Genomic DNA, 17,989 nt, shown 5'->3' with positions numbered 1-17,989 from the left:
GTGAGACCCTGTCTCTAAAAAATAAAAATGATGTGAATGCTTCACAGTGAGAGGTGTCACGTGCTTTGGATAGTAATTGTTTTCTTTCTTTGTACTGATTAAACACTTTGTTTGAAAAATAGGGTTGTAGCCCTGGATATTATCGGGATCACAAAGGCTTGTATACCGGACGGTGTGTTCCCTGCAATTGCAACGGACATTCAAATCGATGCCAGGATGGCTCAGGCATATGTGTTGTGAGTAAATTGACACTTTAATGCTATCAGCAGGCAATCTGTTTCTCCTCCATTCCCCTCTACTATGCCCGAAGACGTCAACATCACATCTCCTGCCAAACGCTAAATAGAGGTCGCTGTGTGAATATACGAGGCTCCATTATCAGGCTGAATTATTTTACATTTCATTTTTTCCTCCGTTTTAACATGCACCATTAAACGGGTGCTGCTATCTGAGCAATTAAGTTACACTTTAGCTTCTAAATCTCTCCTTCATGAAATGATAGTAATGGGTGGACCTTGGAAGTTAATTCTTGCCAGGACATAACTAATCCAAGCCATTATTTTGGGTCCCAATTTTGTTGGGGTGGCAGGAAGTTATGGGAGTGGGGCTTGTTGCTATCAGATGACCAGTAACTCAAGAAAGCGGCCAGGGAGAAGGGGATTTGAGGAGGGCTTAAGGCTCATAAGAAATCAGTCCAACATTAGCTGGGCATGGTGGTAGGTGCCTGTAATCCCAGCTACTTGGGAGACTGAGGCAGGAGAATTGCTTGGACCCCGGAGGCAGAGGTTGCACTGAGCGGAGATTGTGCCACTGCACTCCAGCCTGGGCAACAAGAACAAAACTCCATCCGCTTCCACACCAAAACAACAACAACAAACAAATCAGTCCAACACAAGCTTCACTATTGCCAAGACAGAGTGGGGCTTGGAGAAGACAAGTGAGGGAGGTTGTGGGGAAGAGAAAGTGCTGATGGCCTCTCCCGTCCTCACAGCATCCTCCACCTGCCTGTTCCCTGTATTGACTATATTTTCTCCTGCCTCAAGGCTGTCTTGGATGACTACAACATATCCACTGGAAAATTATCTTATTTTGGAATATTTTATAAAATTCTTCTACCTAAAATTAGTTTCTTAGGAAATTTTTCTTTTTTTCTTTTTTTTTTTTTTGAGATGGAGTCTCGCTCTGTCGCCCAGGCTGGAGCGCAGTGGCGCGATCTCGGCTCACTGCAAGCTCCGCCTCCCGGGTTCCCGCCATTCTCCTGCCTCCCGAGTAGCTGGGACTACAGGCGCCCGCCACCTCGCCCCGGCTAGTTTTTTTGTATTTTTTTTAGTAGAGACAGGGTTTCACTGTGTTCGCCAGGATGGTCTCGATCTCCTGACCTCGCGATCCACCCGTCTCGGCTTCCCAAAGTGCTGGGATTACAGGCGTGAGCCACCGCGCCCGGCCAGGAAATTTTTCTTATGCATCCTGAAGCAGAACCTTTTTTATTCTGCTTTTTTCATCCCTTTCACTAGAGTTCTTCTCCTTGGTAACCAGGGCCTCCCCAGTGAGGAAAGTGGACAGTGAAAAGGAGAGAGCGTACTCCAGGAATACAGGACTTCAGTTGTGTGTGCGCTTTTGGAAATGCACTCCTCTGGCACAAACTTTCTCTGCATTGTGTAATGCAACTAGAGTGTGTTTCAAGTATGAGTTCCTAGACCGTATGAAGCTCGTTCACCTTGGCCCAGGGAACTGCTTCCTCTGCAAGATGTGACAGGCTAGAACAGGAAATTGTTGTGAAGAGCCACCTGATAGAATATTTTGTTGGACTGTAACCTTATAAGTTCAAAAAGAGTAAAAGGTATTGGTAAATACTGTTTTCCAGCTCGTTATTGTTCCTGTAGAATACTTCATGTTTGATATTGCATGTTTTGTGTAACACAGGTAGATGCTTTAATTAAGAATAAATATGTTGGCCGGGCGCGGTGGCTCACGCCTGTAATCCAAGCACTTTGGGAGGCCGAGGCAGGCAAATCACGAGGTCAGGAGTTCAAGAGCATCCTGGCTAACACAGTGAAACCCTGTCTCTACTAAAAAATGCAAAAAAATTAGCTGGGCGTGGTGGCGGGTGCCTGTAGTCCCAGCTACTCAGGAGACTGAGGCAGGAGAGTGGCGTGAACCCAGGAGGCGGAGCTTGCAGTGAGCCAAGATGCGACACTGCACTCCAGCCTGGGCGACAGAGCGAGACTCCGTCTCAAAACCAACGAACAAACAAACAAAAACAACAAAAAAAGAATAAGTGTGTTATTGGCGAACCATTGCCAGATGTCAAGCCCATGTTATGAAAACTGCCAAAGTACAAAGGGAGGTTTTTGGTTTTTTTTTATAGTCACCCACTGAAAGGAAAACTCGTGAGAGTCATAATTCATATTTTAATCAAACAAGATTTTCTTTCCCATTTTTTTTTTGTAGTTCTGTCTTCACTTGTCCCTAATGGCCATGTGGCCACCAGAGACTCTTCATTCAGGAAATCCTCACTGAGCATTTGCTAGTATGGCAGGTATTCAGCTAAGTGCTGGAGTTAAAATCGTCAGACCTAATCCCTACACTCACGAGGCTTGCTGTCTAGTAGGGGATGTGTACGTATGTACACACTCACACACACGCACACACAACTATAGATAGTTGAGCCCGTGTCTGTGCTCAGCTAACGGCTACATGGCAAGTCCTGAGTGCTGATGCTACCCTGAATTGTGTGCCCTGCATGGAAGCCGAGAATGCATCCCTCATTCTCAAAGAACAGTAATGAGGAAATCCAGTACCTTTGAATATCAAATGGGCCTTGTGGCTGATTTCACTGCAAATTGACCTCCACCTCTCAAGGTCCAAAGTAATTGTCTAACATCAGGGACCTTCACCCAGGTGCAAATCTTCAAGTCAGGTCGTTTCAACGATAGACTCTGAAGTTTGAAAAGATAAGTAGTCCAACTTTTTGCTGGTACAGCAGTAGGTGTCCAGTGTCAAGGGCAGGAGTAGCAGGTGATGCAGGTGCCACCGTCCAGAGGGACCTGCAATGACGGCCTCCTGCTATATGCTGAGACCCTGTCTCTCCCTCTTCTCATTGCCCCAATTTCTCCCCATATTTTCTCCTCTCCCCCCAATTCCCCTTGCTGTCTACTGTCCCTGTCACGCCTTATTTTCCTCTCCATTCCCATTTCCCTCCCCTTTTCTCTTTGTCTTCTTTATCTTCCTTCTTTTATTCTCTGCGACTTGAGCCCATCTTCCCCTCTGCAGTTGCAATGGAATTTCAGAATGATTTATATGAAATTCACAGCTGACATGGTGCTCCTCTGAGGCTCAGATGGAAGAAAGCCCACGACCCTCAGCACAGTACTGGGGGCTCTTTCCAGCTGCATCCTGCCCCCTTGTGCTTCTGCCTTGGGCATGCCCTTTGCTTTCATTCCCTCCACACACTGCCATGCTATTGTAAGACTGAAGTTCTGCACGCTCTGTCCCCTGTGCCTGGAATGCCCTTCCCTCACTTTTGCGCTCAGTGAATCCCTGTCCTTTTGTGGCCCTCACAGGCAGCCCCTCTTCCTGCTCCCATGGGATGCTGGCACACTTGTGTCCTGTTTTCCACGGGATATTGAATATGTCTATTCACAGGACTACATGTACCCCGAGTCGAGGGACCAACCCATCTTCACATCGCTAGAGCCTAGCATAGTTGGGCATATGGTAAATGCCTAGTAGATATTTGGTGGCAAATGGAGCTAGGAGAGCAGGTGCCATGGGAGTGGACGTGGGCTTCTGCAGCATTCGTTCATTTGTTTATTCACAGTAAAACACAAGGAACCTGAAGGGAGGGTCTCCAAGTTTGCAGGACTGAGGACGGTTTCCAGGGTGGCCACTCTCAACTGACAGTGAGGGGTTTCTCACATGTTCTTATGGGACTTTGTCAAGCAACACGGGTTTTGACACCCTTCCTTGATCCTCTCCTCTCATCCCTGTGGAGGACCAGTATTCAGAGTGATTTTAGTAGGATACGGATGTCCTCACCTCAATTCTGGCATCTGTACATTCTTGCTTCTCCAATGTGTTCAGCCTCAGAGCTAAGTAGACACAGGACTGAAATATATCTATACAGTTGTGTTCTACTTGTAAATTGTCATTTGGATTAAAAGAGAAAGAGAACTAAAATGGAAACGTATTAGTTCCAAAGGACTGATGTCTTATGAGAGAGTCAGGTAGCTGAAGCCTGGGTGAGGGTGAGGGAAGCCACTGGTGTCCTCCTCAGTCACCCATGAGAAGAGTCCTCTGCGGAGCTGATCAACCGCAGGGAAGATGTCCCCAGTGTCCAGACCTCAAGGAGTCTAGACCCATAGTGCAGTGAGATCTGGGGAAGGAAGGATTCCGGATAGGGGTGAGCTTTCTGATAATAAGCAAATTTCAACACGTGAGCAGCATCCTACTTTAAAGCCCCGCCACATTAGTATCTGAAATACTAATATCTTATGTTTATAGCACAATTTTATAGCTAGGAAAAAAACATGAAAGGATATTTTAACATCTTAGTGTTTTGTGTAATTTTCAGTTACTCAAAGGTTAGTGAAGGATGGATTGGCTCAATCTGGACAAACTGACGGCATTTATGATGGAAGGGCAGCCTTTTTCATTATGAACAAGCCACGTCGTCTTGGGATATAAACGTATATTGTTTTTCCCAATCTACCTTCAGATATTATTTAAAAACTGACACTCATGGCTGGGCACGATGGCTCATGCCTATAATCCCAGCACTTTGGGAGGCCGAGGCGGGCGAATCATGAGGTCAAGAGTTTGAGATCATCCTGGCCAACATGGTGAAACCCCGTCTCTACTAAAACTACGAAAATTAGCTGAGCGTGGTGGTGGGTGCCTATAATCCCAGCTACTCAGGAGGCTGAGGCAGGAGAATCACTTGAACCTGGGAGGCAGAGGTTGCAGTGAGCTGAGATCAGGCCATTGCACTCCAGCCCAGGTGACAGTGCAAGAATCTGTCTCAAAACAAAACAAAACAAAACAAAACAAAAAACAAAAACCCTGACATTCATTAAAGTTTCCTACTCCAGCAACACCTCTGCATACAGAAGTAAAATACATAGGCAAATTTTAAAAATTGTACTTATTCCTACCCATAAAATTAACACAAAGTGTTTCCATGTTATCAAATGCCCACAGTAAGGGGTGTTTTCCTGGATGTTTCTGTGCATTTAGATCTTTTTCGCTAGGGTAACGCCAAGAAAATAAACAACTGTGACCCAATCCACCAGGTTTTATCTCAATAGACCACTTGCTTGCAAAATTATTTCATCTCAACACTTTACTAAAGAACAAATTTCCTTAGACAGCAACTTTGACATGAAAATAATTGGATTTATGTAAATAAAAAGCTTAGATAACATTAATTTCTTGCTTCTTTGGGACACTGGAATTCAGCTGAGTGTTTTCTTCAGATACTGTGCAACTTTTTATTGTTTTAACAAATTCTGTGTTAAGAACTAATTTCAATAATATCAGTCTTCAGTATATCATTATTATGTGAACCATGAAGTAAAATGAAGGTAATTTTCATCAAAGCAGTGCTAAGGAGAAGAAAGGAAAGAATTTACATTTCCCAAGAGCTTAGTACACTTGCTTTTTTAAATCCTCCCCACAGCCTTAGAAGGTGGGCATTATCCTAACTGTACATTTTGAGAAAATTGTAATTGTATGTAAATCATACACTAGTAAAATTGATGTAAGTAAAATTGATACAATTGAAAGGATCTTGCCCCAGGACTCCATGGCCTCGAGATGCTGGAGTGGGACAGAGACTCAGCTGGCTTGTCCCCACTATGTCACGCTGCCAATGTTAAGCACCATGTCACTTAGGGAAGGGCACTTACCCCTCTTTTCTAACACCAGCAATGATTCGAGGGACCGGGAAAATACATGGCTAGAGGAGCTGGTATCACTGAAAGTCAGAGGACTTGAGTTCTAGTCGTGTGATAAGTAAGATTACAGTGATCTCAGAAGTAGGGACTGTACTGGCTGCTGTGAATTGTGCTGTTCACCTGTCCCTAGAACTGTCAGCACAACACCGCGGGGGAGCACTGTGAGCGCTGCCAGGAGGGCTACTATGGCAACGCCGTCCACGGATCCTGCAGGGCCTGCCCGTGTCCTCACACCAACAGGTACCGTAGCAGCTTGATATAACCTACAGGGACCCAAAGTCGTTTGGTGGCTGCCTAGGACTAGGGGTGGGAGAGCAGGTGGGGAGAATGGAAAGTGATTGCCACAGGGTCTGGGATTTCTTTTTGAAGGGATGAAAATATTTTCAAATTGATTGTGGTGATGGTTGTACAACTCTGTGAATATACTACAAGCCACTGAATTGTACAGTTTATGTGATGAATTGCGTGGTATGTGAATTATATCTCAAGAAAGCTGTAATATTAAATGAACACGACATACAAGAAAACAAATGAATAGGCTGGGTGCGGTGGCTTACGCCTGTAATCCCAGTGCTTTAGGAGGCCAAGGAAGACAGATCACTTGAGATGAGGAGTTCAAGACCAGCTTGGCCAACATGGTGAAACCCCGTCTCAATTAAAAATACAAAAATTAGCTTGTAATCCAAACCACTCGGGAGGCTGAGGCAGGAGAATCGCTTGAACCTGGGAGGCGGAGGCTGCAGTGAGCCGAGATTGTACCACTGCATTCCAGCCTGGGCCACAGAGGAGACTCCATCTTAAAAAAAAAATAAAGAAAACAAACAGAAACTGTCTTTCCAAGTTGTATCCTTTCAGGCTTTTTCCTTCCCTCTTTTCTTTTACTGTTCATTCAGTGGCTAAGTAGCTACTTCTCCAGCACCCATGACAGGGCCAGGCCTCAGCCCTCTCTATGTGACGGGGAAACTGAAAGAAGAAGATGGAGGCAGTCCCTGTTCTCCTGGGGCTTGACCTAGAGTGTGGCAGAGAGGGAGAGAAAGGGTGGGAGTCACCACACTCAGCAGACACACACACTAATCCATAAGAAGTATAACTGGAGATAGAGATGACATTTTCTGCAATAGGTTGTGTCATTGACAGTGAGGGAGTAGCTGCTTTAGAGGGATGGCCAAGGAGGCCTGAAGTTGGATAGAGGAAGCTATGGCAGTATTTTGGCCATGAGGCTCCCAGGCAAGGATGAAACAGAAGGAAAAGGCCTGTGACCATGTGTTCAAGGGCAGTGAGAAGGCAGGAGTGGCGGAAGTGCAGTGTGAAGAGAGAGGGCTGGAGGTGAGGTTGGTGGAACAGCTAAGACCCAGATTCCGCAGAACCCTGCAGGCTGTGGTCAAGCATCTGGATCTTATCCTCAGTGCGATGGAAGCTTTGGGACAGTTCTGAGCCACCAAGTGATCTGAGCTGTCATTCAGGCTCCAACGTGACCAATAGACTACATAGGTAGGAAGCCACCGCTGTGTTTCCAAGGTAACCTCCTCTCTCCTTAGGTGTGGCACCTTGTCATATCCTTGCTCATCACAAAGGGTTCACTGTGGACCCAAGCAAAGAATAATGTAACAAACTAAGTGAAGCAAGGGTTGGTTTGAAAATCAAGTGAAGCAGGAGTTGGTTTGAAAATCAAGAAGACACTGAGAACGCCTCACTAGTACATAGACTCAGAAACAAGTGTGGATCACAAAGGCAGGCCTATATCGGCCCTTAACCGACACGTGGGCCAAGTCCTCACATCGCCACAAGTCATGTGCCAAGTGTGGCTTCTCTGGAGAGACCTATCTGGAATGCGCCCTGCTTTGCTGTCTATGTATTTGATACTCGTGAAACCTGCCCCATCCTGCAGCTTTATCTGTCAAGGGATCAATCACTTGACCTTGCCCAGACTTGTTTGAAGAGAAGCTGGCAAAAGTAGAAAGCAGCAAGGTTTCCACTGGGGTGCTTGGAAAAAGTGTTTTATTTTCGTTTGCAAAGCATAGTAGCATCAAGGTCAGCTTCCAGCTTCCATGCAGTTGAAGTAACACGTAGGTCTTTGGATTTATCAGTAAAACTCTATTTTTATCTACTTCTCCTTCCCGCAATATTAATAGTGCTGACTAATGTCTAACTGTGCCTTGAGAGGCTTCCTAAACAGGCATTCTCTTACCAGCGAATGGAGTAATATTCCTTCAGATGGCATCAGTGTCATGTCCAGTGGCAGATGGAGATACTTTGCAAGGCAACAGGGTTTTTTCATGGTCTCTTTGGGTGTATGTGTGTGTGTGTGTGTGTGTTTAAAGCTGCTTCTAAAATATCATCACTTATTGCTTCTCAGCCTTTTGGCTAAGATCAAGTGTAAAATATCACCACTTTAGAGCTAAAAGAGAAGGGATCAAAATTCCACAACTTGGTTTGAAAAAAAAGCGAGAATCAGCAATGATTGTGCCCACAGAAATGCCGAGGCAGGTGAGTGTCCTCTGTGAGTCTTTAGGGGGCTCCAGGGCTTGGCCTCCCCACCGACTTTTCTTCCCAGAAGGCAATGTGTCTGATAGAGAAGAACTAGAATCAACAAGGAGAACTTTTTTTTTTTTTTTTAAAGAATCAGAACTCTGTTCTTTTTTCTGCCTGGACTTGTTTTACTCCTTCCTTGTTATTCCTGGAAAAATGCTGTTGTAATCATCTCTTCCAAAGGGAGTTACTCTGCTCTGTCTTAAGGGGAAAAATGCTCTTCCCCAGGGAACAAATAAATGCCTTCAGTCCTTATTCACCAAAATTGCCCAGTGTCAGCTGAGATCATTCATCATTATCTCTCCAAGTCTTGATGGGCAAAATTTTCTTCACACAAAAAGTAACCAGACCCTGGGTTTCAGTGTTCACTTAATGCAAGCCAGTCCTTTGTGGTAAAAAATAACGAGCATAAATCCTATCGATCTGTGTTTTTAATGGGGCCTTTTTCTGTCTTCTTTCAAGGTTTGCCACCGGCTGTGTGGTGAACGGGGGAGACGTGAGGTGCTCCTGCAAAGCTGGGTACATAGGAACACAGTGTGAAAGGTGAGGTGGGAGCCCCTCCCAGCTCAGCCTGCAGAGGGGGCGGGGAGGGCTGTGGGTGGGGCGCTGCCAGGCGCTGGCGCAGAGCTAGGGGTGGGGCTGGGAGTTTGACTGAGGCCTGGAAAAAGGTCTCTTGGGAAAAATACAAGACTGCTCACCTAATAAATCATTAACATCATTCTCTGTCCTGCTTTGTACGTTTCAGAAAACTGAGAATGAGGCACAACACATACACTCACCCACACATAGCTTTACCTACATCCCCCCAACACGCACCCCTGTGTACCTCAACCCCCCACACCTCCCTACGTACCCCTCCTCCACAGTGATCTCTGCATACCCCCATTTCTATATGTCCCTTCCACTTATCTCCACATACACCTGCCCCCAACATATCCCTACTTACCTGTACACATGTACAACTTTCTACACTCTTCCATACACACACATATCCACAGCCCTAGCCTAGATAGCCACACACACACACACACATCTCTATCCCCACACTATATTTTGAACACTTTCAGGACAATCTGTGTCTTGTTTATTTCGGAATCCCCGGTTCCAAGCATGGTACTGTTCACATAATAGGTGTTCAGTAATGTTTGTGAAACAAAATAATAAATGTTGTGGAATGGAAAGTGTAAAATTAATGACAAAGGGCCACAGAACCAAGCTTTAGTTATTCACGGACAATTGTCATGATTAGCGACTATGCATAGGACACTGCCAAGTATTGAGAAAGTCATAAAAGATACTTATAAACTAGCTGGGAAGACAGCACACACATAGTTGGAAAACTAACAGTATGAAAAGTGAATCATGTGGTTGACATATTTTAAAATTAAAAATAACTTTCTCATAAAATCAATACATATTTATTATAAAATGATGAAATACAAGGGAGCAGAGAACCAGTGAGGCCCCCCCACACCCCTACCTAGCCCTGTGCACTCAAACGCGTTCACATACAATCCTATTCATAATCATTTTGTCTACAGAAAGCCACTGTTAAAAAGCTGGCTGTATGTTTCTAGAGATCATTTCTAAATGTGTGAACTTAAAAAAAAAAGTAGATTCGTGTTTCACTTTCTGTTTTGACTTGTTTTCTTATCTAATACTATGTTAGTAATATCTTTCCATATCAATAAGTATTCACTGATAACATCACATCAATGACCAAAAATTTCCACTGGGTTTCCATAATCCCCTATTCTTGGTCTTGGAGATCCTTTTACTGTTCTCCATTTAAAGCAACACTAAAATTAAATCCTTGCAGCTTAATATTTGTGTGTGCACGTCCTCAAGGTATAATTGTAGAAGTGGATTCCTTGGGTCAGAGGATAGGTTTTCTAGGATTTTAATACTTTTTGCAAAATTGACCTCCAGAAAAGTTTATATTCTTACTAGCAGCAAAAGAAAATGAGTGACTATCTACCCCAATGGATATTGGAAAGGATCAATATTTTAAATCTTTGCCAGTTAGGGCCAAGCATGGTGGCTCATACCTGTAATTCCAGCACTTTGGGAGGCCAAGGTGGGAGGATTATTTCATGTGATCCAGGGGTTAGAGACCAACCTGGGCAGCATAGAGAGTCCTCATCTCCATAATTTTTTTTTAATTAGCCAAGTGTGATGGTGTGTGCCTGTGGTCCCAGCTACTTGGGATGCTGAGGTAGGAGAACCACTTGAGCTCAGGAGTTCGAGGCTGCTATGATCACACCACTGCACTCCAGCCCGGGCAACAGAAAAAAAAAAGCCAATTTGACAGAGAAAAATTGTATATCATTTTAATTTACGTTGTTTTGTTTAAACTTTAAAAGAGTTTGACTAATTTTTTTAACCAGAAAATGAATTCAACCAGATTTTAAATAAGGCATAACCACCCTAGACTGGGATTATCTGAAATGTTTATGGATAAGGTAGGACTTCGGTAGGTCCAAGGAGTGACTAGAACCCAGAGGAGCCAGAAGATGGAGGTGGACGGCAGGTTAGGTTGGGGAAGCGAGGCAGGAAAGCCCCAGGGCTGGAAGACACTTGCCGCGTGTAGGATGTGGGGACTGCCTTAGACTGGGGACACCGAGCAGCAGCTAAGGAGCCCAGTTCTATGGCAAAAGATGGTAATGGAAGGTTCTTCTGTTTTCCATTTTCCATTTCAGCAAAAGGAGTATTTCTCACACTTGCCTCACACTTATTCATGTATTCTTTCAATGAAAAATGTATGGAGGTCCTAGTGTGTATATATATATGTCTGGCACAGTGCTAAGTACTGAAGGCACAGTAGCAAACAGCACAGACAGCATCCTCAAGGGCTTTCCAGTCCAGTGGTGGACAGACATCAAAACATGCCATTAAAATAGCAAGAGATGGGAGAACTGGGCTAAGTTGAGCTGCAATTAGGAGGTGCATCCAACCAGCGAGAAGAGAAGGATGTGGGTAGTGGGAAGGGATTCTAGGCTCTGAGATTTAAAAGCCACAGGGGACCAACACCTGGGAGAGGTGTCCTAATTTCATCCTCTTTATGGCTCTTCACAAACAATGAAGCATTAAACAGCAACCGGCTCGGTGAGACATCCATTTGGCAGGCAAAATTTTTAATTAACAGTACTTCTCTCAGCTGATGTTTGTTATATCTGATGTCTCAAGAAAACAAGCTATTATTTCTTTAAAAAAATTTTTGAAGCTTTTTCACAGGTAAATGCCATTTTGATGTCAACATTTTTCATTTGTTAGACACAGCACCCAGACATCATTCCTGGCACTCGCGATTAACTACACAATGATAAATACAAGGACAGTCAAGGGTGAAAAGTAGGAATATAGATTATGCAGGAGACTAGCTGGATAGAAACCAGAGCAGCCAGCCAGGGGGAGGGTTTAGCAAAGGCTTCCCAGCCCATACATGTTTTTACCCCCTCTTCTCCCTCAGCCAAACAGGGCCACAGATGACAAGCTAGTTCTCTGCTCTTTATTTGTTGTACCAGTGTCATTCGTGAAATCGGGAAGTTTTACTTCAGTCCTCTGTGTTTAGCCACTACCATAAATTGAGAATAAGAGAACCAGTTATTTCTCGTAACCAGTGAGTAATGCTTTGCAAGAAGTAGAATCGAACTTCCTGAATATTTCTGTGATTTAAATATAAGGTACTTTGTAATTATGCATCTATTACGTGGGAAGTTTAGATGTAGGTAAGAAAGACATCAAAAATAAAGTATTCTAGGCCGGGCGTGGTGGCTCAAGTCTGTAATCCCAGCACTTTGGGAGGCCGAGGTGGGCGGATCACAAGGTCAGGAGATCGAGACCACAGTGAAACCCCGTCTCTACTAAAAAAAAAAAAAATACAAAAAAAAAAAAAAAAAATTAGCCGGGCGCGGTGGCGGGCGCCTGTAGTCCCAGCTACTCAGGAGGCTGAGGCAGGAGAATGGCGGGAACCCGGGAGGCGGAGCTTGCAGTGAGCCGAGATCGCGCCACTGCACTCCAGCCTGGGCAACAGCGTGAGACTCCGTCTCAAAAAAATAAAAATAAAAAAATAAAGTATTCTAGAACACAGAGCTTCTGCATAGCATGATTTGTTAGGTAGAATACCAAGCCAGTCACAAAGTAAAGCCCTATTATTAGTATATGACCACCCTGCTTAGTAGACTTAGATAAGCCACCTCAGCCTAGTTACCTTCTTGATTATTAGGGGGTACATGGGCCTTCTGCTGTCTTGTAATAATTTCAAATGATGCCAATTAGAAGATGAATATTTTGTCATGTCTTATAACGATAGCTACACTTGAGAGTCTGTTATGTGCAAACATTATGCTAGATTCTTTATTACATGATCTCTTATATTCATTGAGCAAAATAGGTATTATTAGTCCACTCATTTATTCATTCAACAAATGAATGAATATGTGCCAGGTGCTAAGGATGTATCAGTGAGCAAAACAGCCCAAAACTCCATGTCTTCATGGAGCTTATATTTTCATGGGGGTTGTGGGGGGACCGGTAAAGAAACTGAAGCACAGAGGGTTACAGCAACAGCCCAGGATCACACTTGTGGAGTGTGGAGGCAGGAGTGCAGCCAGATCTTTCTGATCCTTTACGTTATATCACCAGTGTATCCATGGTAATACATTGGTGAAGTATATTACAAGTACGTGGTGACGTGTGTTGGAATTGCCAAATTTTTTTTGATGCAGTGCTTACATTTTGGGAAATGAGATAAATGCCATATTTCCTTGAGTCTATCAAGTCCATTGATGATAAGACACCACACATCAGTTTAATGACAATTTGCAGGTGACTAGATGGGGAGTGGAACTTTGTTAATGGAAATATTGTAATTGACACCCCAACCCCAGGAAAATTAATGTGTGCTTATTTGACTTTTTTTTTTAAACAGTCTAAGAATCAAGGAAATGTGATCTTTAAACTTGTAAATCAGGAATGAGTTCTCATTACTATACTACCTAGAAGAACAAAGGCTCAGGGCCAAAGGTAGCAGCTGTAACTTCTCTCAGTCGTTTAAGAATCATTATATACAGCACGGCAGCAATTAGTGCAAATATGAATTATGCAGACTTTACATAGTGCAGGTCAGGTGCAGTGGTTCGTGCCTGTAATCCCAGCACCTTGGGAACTGAGGCGGGAGGATCACTTGAGCCCAGGAGTTCAAGACCAGTCTGGGCAACATAGCAAGACCTTATCTCTGCTGAAAATTTAAAAATTAGCCAGGCATGGTGGCATGCACCTGTAGTTCCAGTTTTTTGGGAAGCTGAGGCAGAAGGATCGCTTGAGCCCAGGAGTTCAAGACCAGTCTGGGCCACATAGGAAGACCTCATCACTACTAAAAATTAAAAATTTAGCCAGGAATGGTGGCATGTGCCTGTAGTCTCAGTTTTTTGGGAGGCTGAGGCAGAAGGATTACTTGAGTCCAGAAGCTCGAGGTTGCAGTGAGCTATGATCATGCCACTGCACTCCAGCCTGGGCAACAGAGAAAGAGAGGAAGGAAGGAAGGGAGGAAGGGAGGAAGGGAGGAAGGGAGGAAGGGAGGAAGGGAGGAAGGGAGGAAAGGAGGAAGGGAGGAAGGGAGGAAGGGAGGAAGGGAGGAAAGGAGGAAGGGAGGAAAGGAGGAAGGGAGGAAGGGAGGAAGGGAGGAAGGGAAGGAGGGAGGGAGGGAGGGAGGTTAGGAAAGTCTTCCCTCATCCAAGGAAGGAGGGAAGGAAGGAAAAATATTAAGAAAGTCTTCCCTCATCCAAAAAATTAGAAATTATATGGATCTTACTTCAAGTTTATTTCTGTGAGACAATTCAAGGGTAAATATCTCTGTATTGAGAAATATTCATTCTTGCAGATCTATGTCAGTCTTCCTCCCAATGGGTTACAATATCCCAAACACAGAGCTAGAGATTGAGAAAATTGGTTGGGATAAACGATGAGTTATTTGGGTGTTTCTCCTCCTCTCTACATTTTGTGTAGGTGTGCACCGGGATATTTCGGGAATCCCCAGAAATTCGGAGGTAGCTGCCAACCATGCAGTTGTAACAACAATGGCCAGCTGGGCAGTTGTGATCCCCTGACTGGAGGTAAGGTCGACCCACACCCCTGCTAATTTGCATTTATAAAGCTGGTACAACTTAACAGCCTCAGAACCCAAGCACACATTTTCAGGATGCGTAATACACAATTCCAACCAGCAAGTTGTCCCCTGGTTTTGACAACCCTGGAAATGCTTAAATAGTATTTTCAGCTTTGGTGAGTAACCTGTTTCAATGCACTTTTTTTTTAAAAAAGTGAATTGTTTTTAAAACTTACCTGATCATAATCAAAATAACTTCAGATCCTACTTCGGTGATTTTGCTGAGATCTCCCTTTGATATTGTAGGGATATTGTCATGTCAGCTTTCCTGTGCATGTCTTAAGAAATTGAAATACTCTTTATCTTACAGCAGTACATGTTCTGGGATGTGGGTGGGTAATTGGGGTGGATTTTATACATTAAGAAAAAGATAATTAGCAGGAGTTAGTATGGGTTTATTAGGAGCAACTTGGACCAAAAAGGAAGACTATCCTCTTCCTTCTTTGACAGAATATTAATAGGAATCATCAGGAAAATGCTATCGATGTAGTGTAACACCAAACACTTAGATAAAATCTTTCATCTTATACTTACGGACAAGTTGAAGAACTAAACCCTGGATATGTGGATTCCAGCTGGTCAAGTGACTATTCCCAAAGGAATGCAGAGTAAATGGATTAATGCCAGTCTAGAATGGGGTATTTATTGTCATGCCTCAGGACTTCATCCTTGGCTCCACATTTTTTATTTGGATGGAAATACGGAAAGCATGCCTACCCATTTATCAGATGGCACAAAGTTGGGAAGAACAGTAAAGGGACCAAGGGAAAACTTCCCCCTCACCTGCAGAAGATTGCAGAAAATCAGCAAACAAAAGGCAGATTAATAGGAGAAAAGGCATACACAATTTTATTTTAATGCGTGTAACACAAGAGAATCACAGGACAGTGATTACCCAATAACCCAGTGGGGTGTAGATGCTTACGTACCCTTCTTCTTACGGGAAAGAGATGTGGAAATGTGGATGATTTTAAGGGTAATGGTAAATGATTTTTAGACTGACTCAATGGACTCAGAGAACATACAGTGAGGCCTGGGACAAAATCTTCTGGGCCCATAGAACAGACAATGCTTTGTGACAAGAGTCTGTCCAGGTGTGTTGACAGACTTCAGTCTTTCTCCCTGAAATATGAGTTAAGTTAATGAAAACTCATGGAAGAAACCAGAAGTAGTTTGTTTTCATTTTTGGCAAGTCTGGATGTTGGGAAGATAAGTGGGTATCAGAGTAAAGTTTTTTCCGGCATCTGCTGGTCTCCAAGGGCCTTCAATTTAAAATAATCAGCCTACCAGGGTGCCATATTTTGGGGTGAAATTCCCTGGTCTTCTCCAGTAGAAAGTGCCTCACATGACACATTCAGAATTCAAAAGGGCCTCAACAGTCTGGAATGATGGGTCAATTCAACCAGACAAAATGATATTAAGGATAAGGGTGTGGTCCTATAGTAGAGTGGAAAAAATAAATAAACGTTTAGCTATGTGGTAAGTGGTAACTGGCTTAGTAGCAGGAGGTGTAAAAAGGCTTAAGGTTGCCATCAGCAGTCAGTGCAGGGTAGGTTAGAACGTGGTGTGGCCCCAAAGATAGCTCGCACTGTTTTCACTGAGTTCTGGTGTCTAAAGCCGGGGTCCATGGCACACTGCTCATGTAAGTCCTCACGTGAGAGTTAGTGACGTCTTTAGAAGACAATAGAAGAGCTATAGTTGTTCAGAAAGAGGGTAAGACTCTGAAGGGATGTGGAACTGTGTCATATGAGGAAGGATTGGCCAGGGCAGTGAAAGAAAGAGCTGGAAAGGACATGTTTGTCAGGCTGGCGTGTGGGAAAGGGTTGGTCTTGTTCTCTGAGATATAAGGGACAGAACTTAGAGCAAAGGGTAGAAGCAAGAGGGAGCTCTATTTTAAATCATTCTAAGGAAGAAATGTCGAATATTTAAAGATGAAACAGATTGCTTTAAAAGGAGGCCATTTCTCCTGTCACTGGAGGTATTCAAGAAGCTTCAACATCACTAGCAGCTTATTCACCAGACTAATGCCTCTGCAACCCTCATTTCCCCCACGCCAGTAACACAAATCAGCACCCTGAAATGAGGATAGTAACTGTTTGTTCCCAAAATGGAAGAAGATGCTCATGTATGAGACTTGCTTATTCCTGTTAGAGTTTTGTTGTTGTTGTTTTTATTCTTTTTTTTTTTTTTCTTCAACTAATAATGGACATATTCCTTGGTGGTCAAAATGCAAGCTTGTTGGGAAAATTTCACTAATAAATCAATCATCCAGAGAAGCCTAGTTCCCCATAAACTATTCAGGGTGCTGTTGAAAATTGTCAAGGAAACAAGACCATGCTTGCTGTCCAGAAGCCATTTACAGACTAACTGAGGAAATAGAAATATCACAATATGTACATATAAGAGCGAATGGCTGGGCATGGTGGCTCACGCCTGCAATCCCAGCACTTTGGGAAGCTGAGGTGGGTGGATCACCTGAGGTCAGGAGTTTGAGACCAGCCTGGCCAACATGGGGAAACCCCATCTCTATTAAAAATATAAAAATTAGCCAGGTATGGTGGTAGATGCCTGTAATCCAAGCTACTCGGGAGGCTGAGGCAGGAGAATCGCTTGAACCCAGGAGGCAGAGGTTGCAGTGAACTGAGATAGCACCACTGTGCTCCAGCTTGGGTGACAAGAGTGAAACTCTGTCTCAAAAAAAAAAAAAAAAAAAAAAAGCGAGTAAGGCTTTTTTTTTAAAAAAGGAACCCATGATGATATATATAATAAATTAAAATGTATACAAATGTTTATAAAGGGAACATTGTCTTTGTGTGGCAAGATCAAGGATGATGCTTTTATCTCATTTTCCTGACTTCCCCATATTTTCCATAATTAATTTATATCAGTTTTTACAATTAAAAGTAAACGTGGCTTAAAATGTCTGTATATACACACAAAGTGTGGAATATTATTGGCTGGTGACAATAACAGATGTGAAAGCCTCTTGCAGCTTGTCCAGGAAAATGTTAAGCATAGAGTTTTGCTGTTGTGAAGGTAGACAGTTTGTTCAGGGGGAAGTGAGAGGACATGTCAATGTCAGAAGGCACAGCATGGGGAAAAGGGTACACGTGGAAGGGGTCAAGAATGCCCAGGGTTGACCAGCAGGCTTCACTGTAGCTGAGAATCTCAAAGCTCAGCTTATCCAGCCTGGCCAATATGGTGAAACTCTGTCTCTACTAAAAACACAAAAAGTAGCCAGGTGTGGTGGTGTGTGCCTGTGGTCCCAGCTGCTCGGGAGGCTGAGGCAGGAGAATCGGTTGAATCTGGGAGGCAGAGATAGCAGTGAGCCGGTATCTCA

General features: G+C 43.8%; 1 protein-coding gene across 8 annotated transcripts in view; it reads left to right on the top strand.

The window, feature by feature from the left end:
• The window catches only part of LAMA3 (laminin subunit alpha 3), a 274,694-nt gene that overhangs the window by 194,243 nt on the left and 62,462 nt on the right, over positions 1-17,989 (top strand). For all 8 annotated transcript variants that reach the window (XM_074022716.1, XM_074022718.1, XM_015440095.3 and 5 more), the window contains 4 exons: positions 123-236; positions 6,085-6,194; positions 8,946-9,026; positions 14,490-14,596. In XM_074022716.1, coding sequence (XP_073878817.1) covers positions 123-236; positions 6,085-6,194; positions 8,946-9,026; positions 14,490-14,596 — 412 coding nt within the window. The remainder of the gene's footprint in view (positions 1-122; positions 237-6,084; positions 6,195-8,945; positions 9,027-14,489; positions 14,597-17,989) is intronic.

Source organism: Macaca fascicularis, chromosome 18 (genome assembly GCF_037993035.2).
Source record: "Macaca fascicularis isolate 582-1 chromosome 18, T2T-MFA8v1.1".
NCBI classification, from domain to species: domain Eukaryota; kingdom Metazoa; phylum Chordata; class Mammalia; order Primates; family Cercopithecidae; genus Macaca; species Macaca fascicularis.
This window is presented reverse-complemented; position numbering and strand designations above follow the sequence as displayed.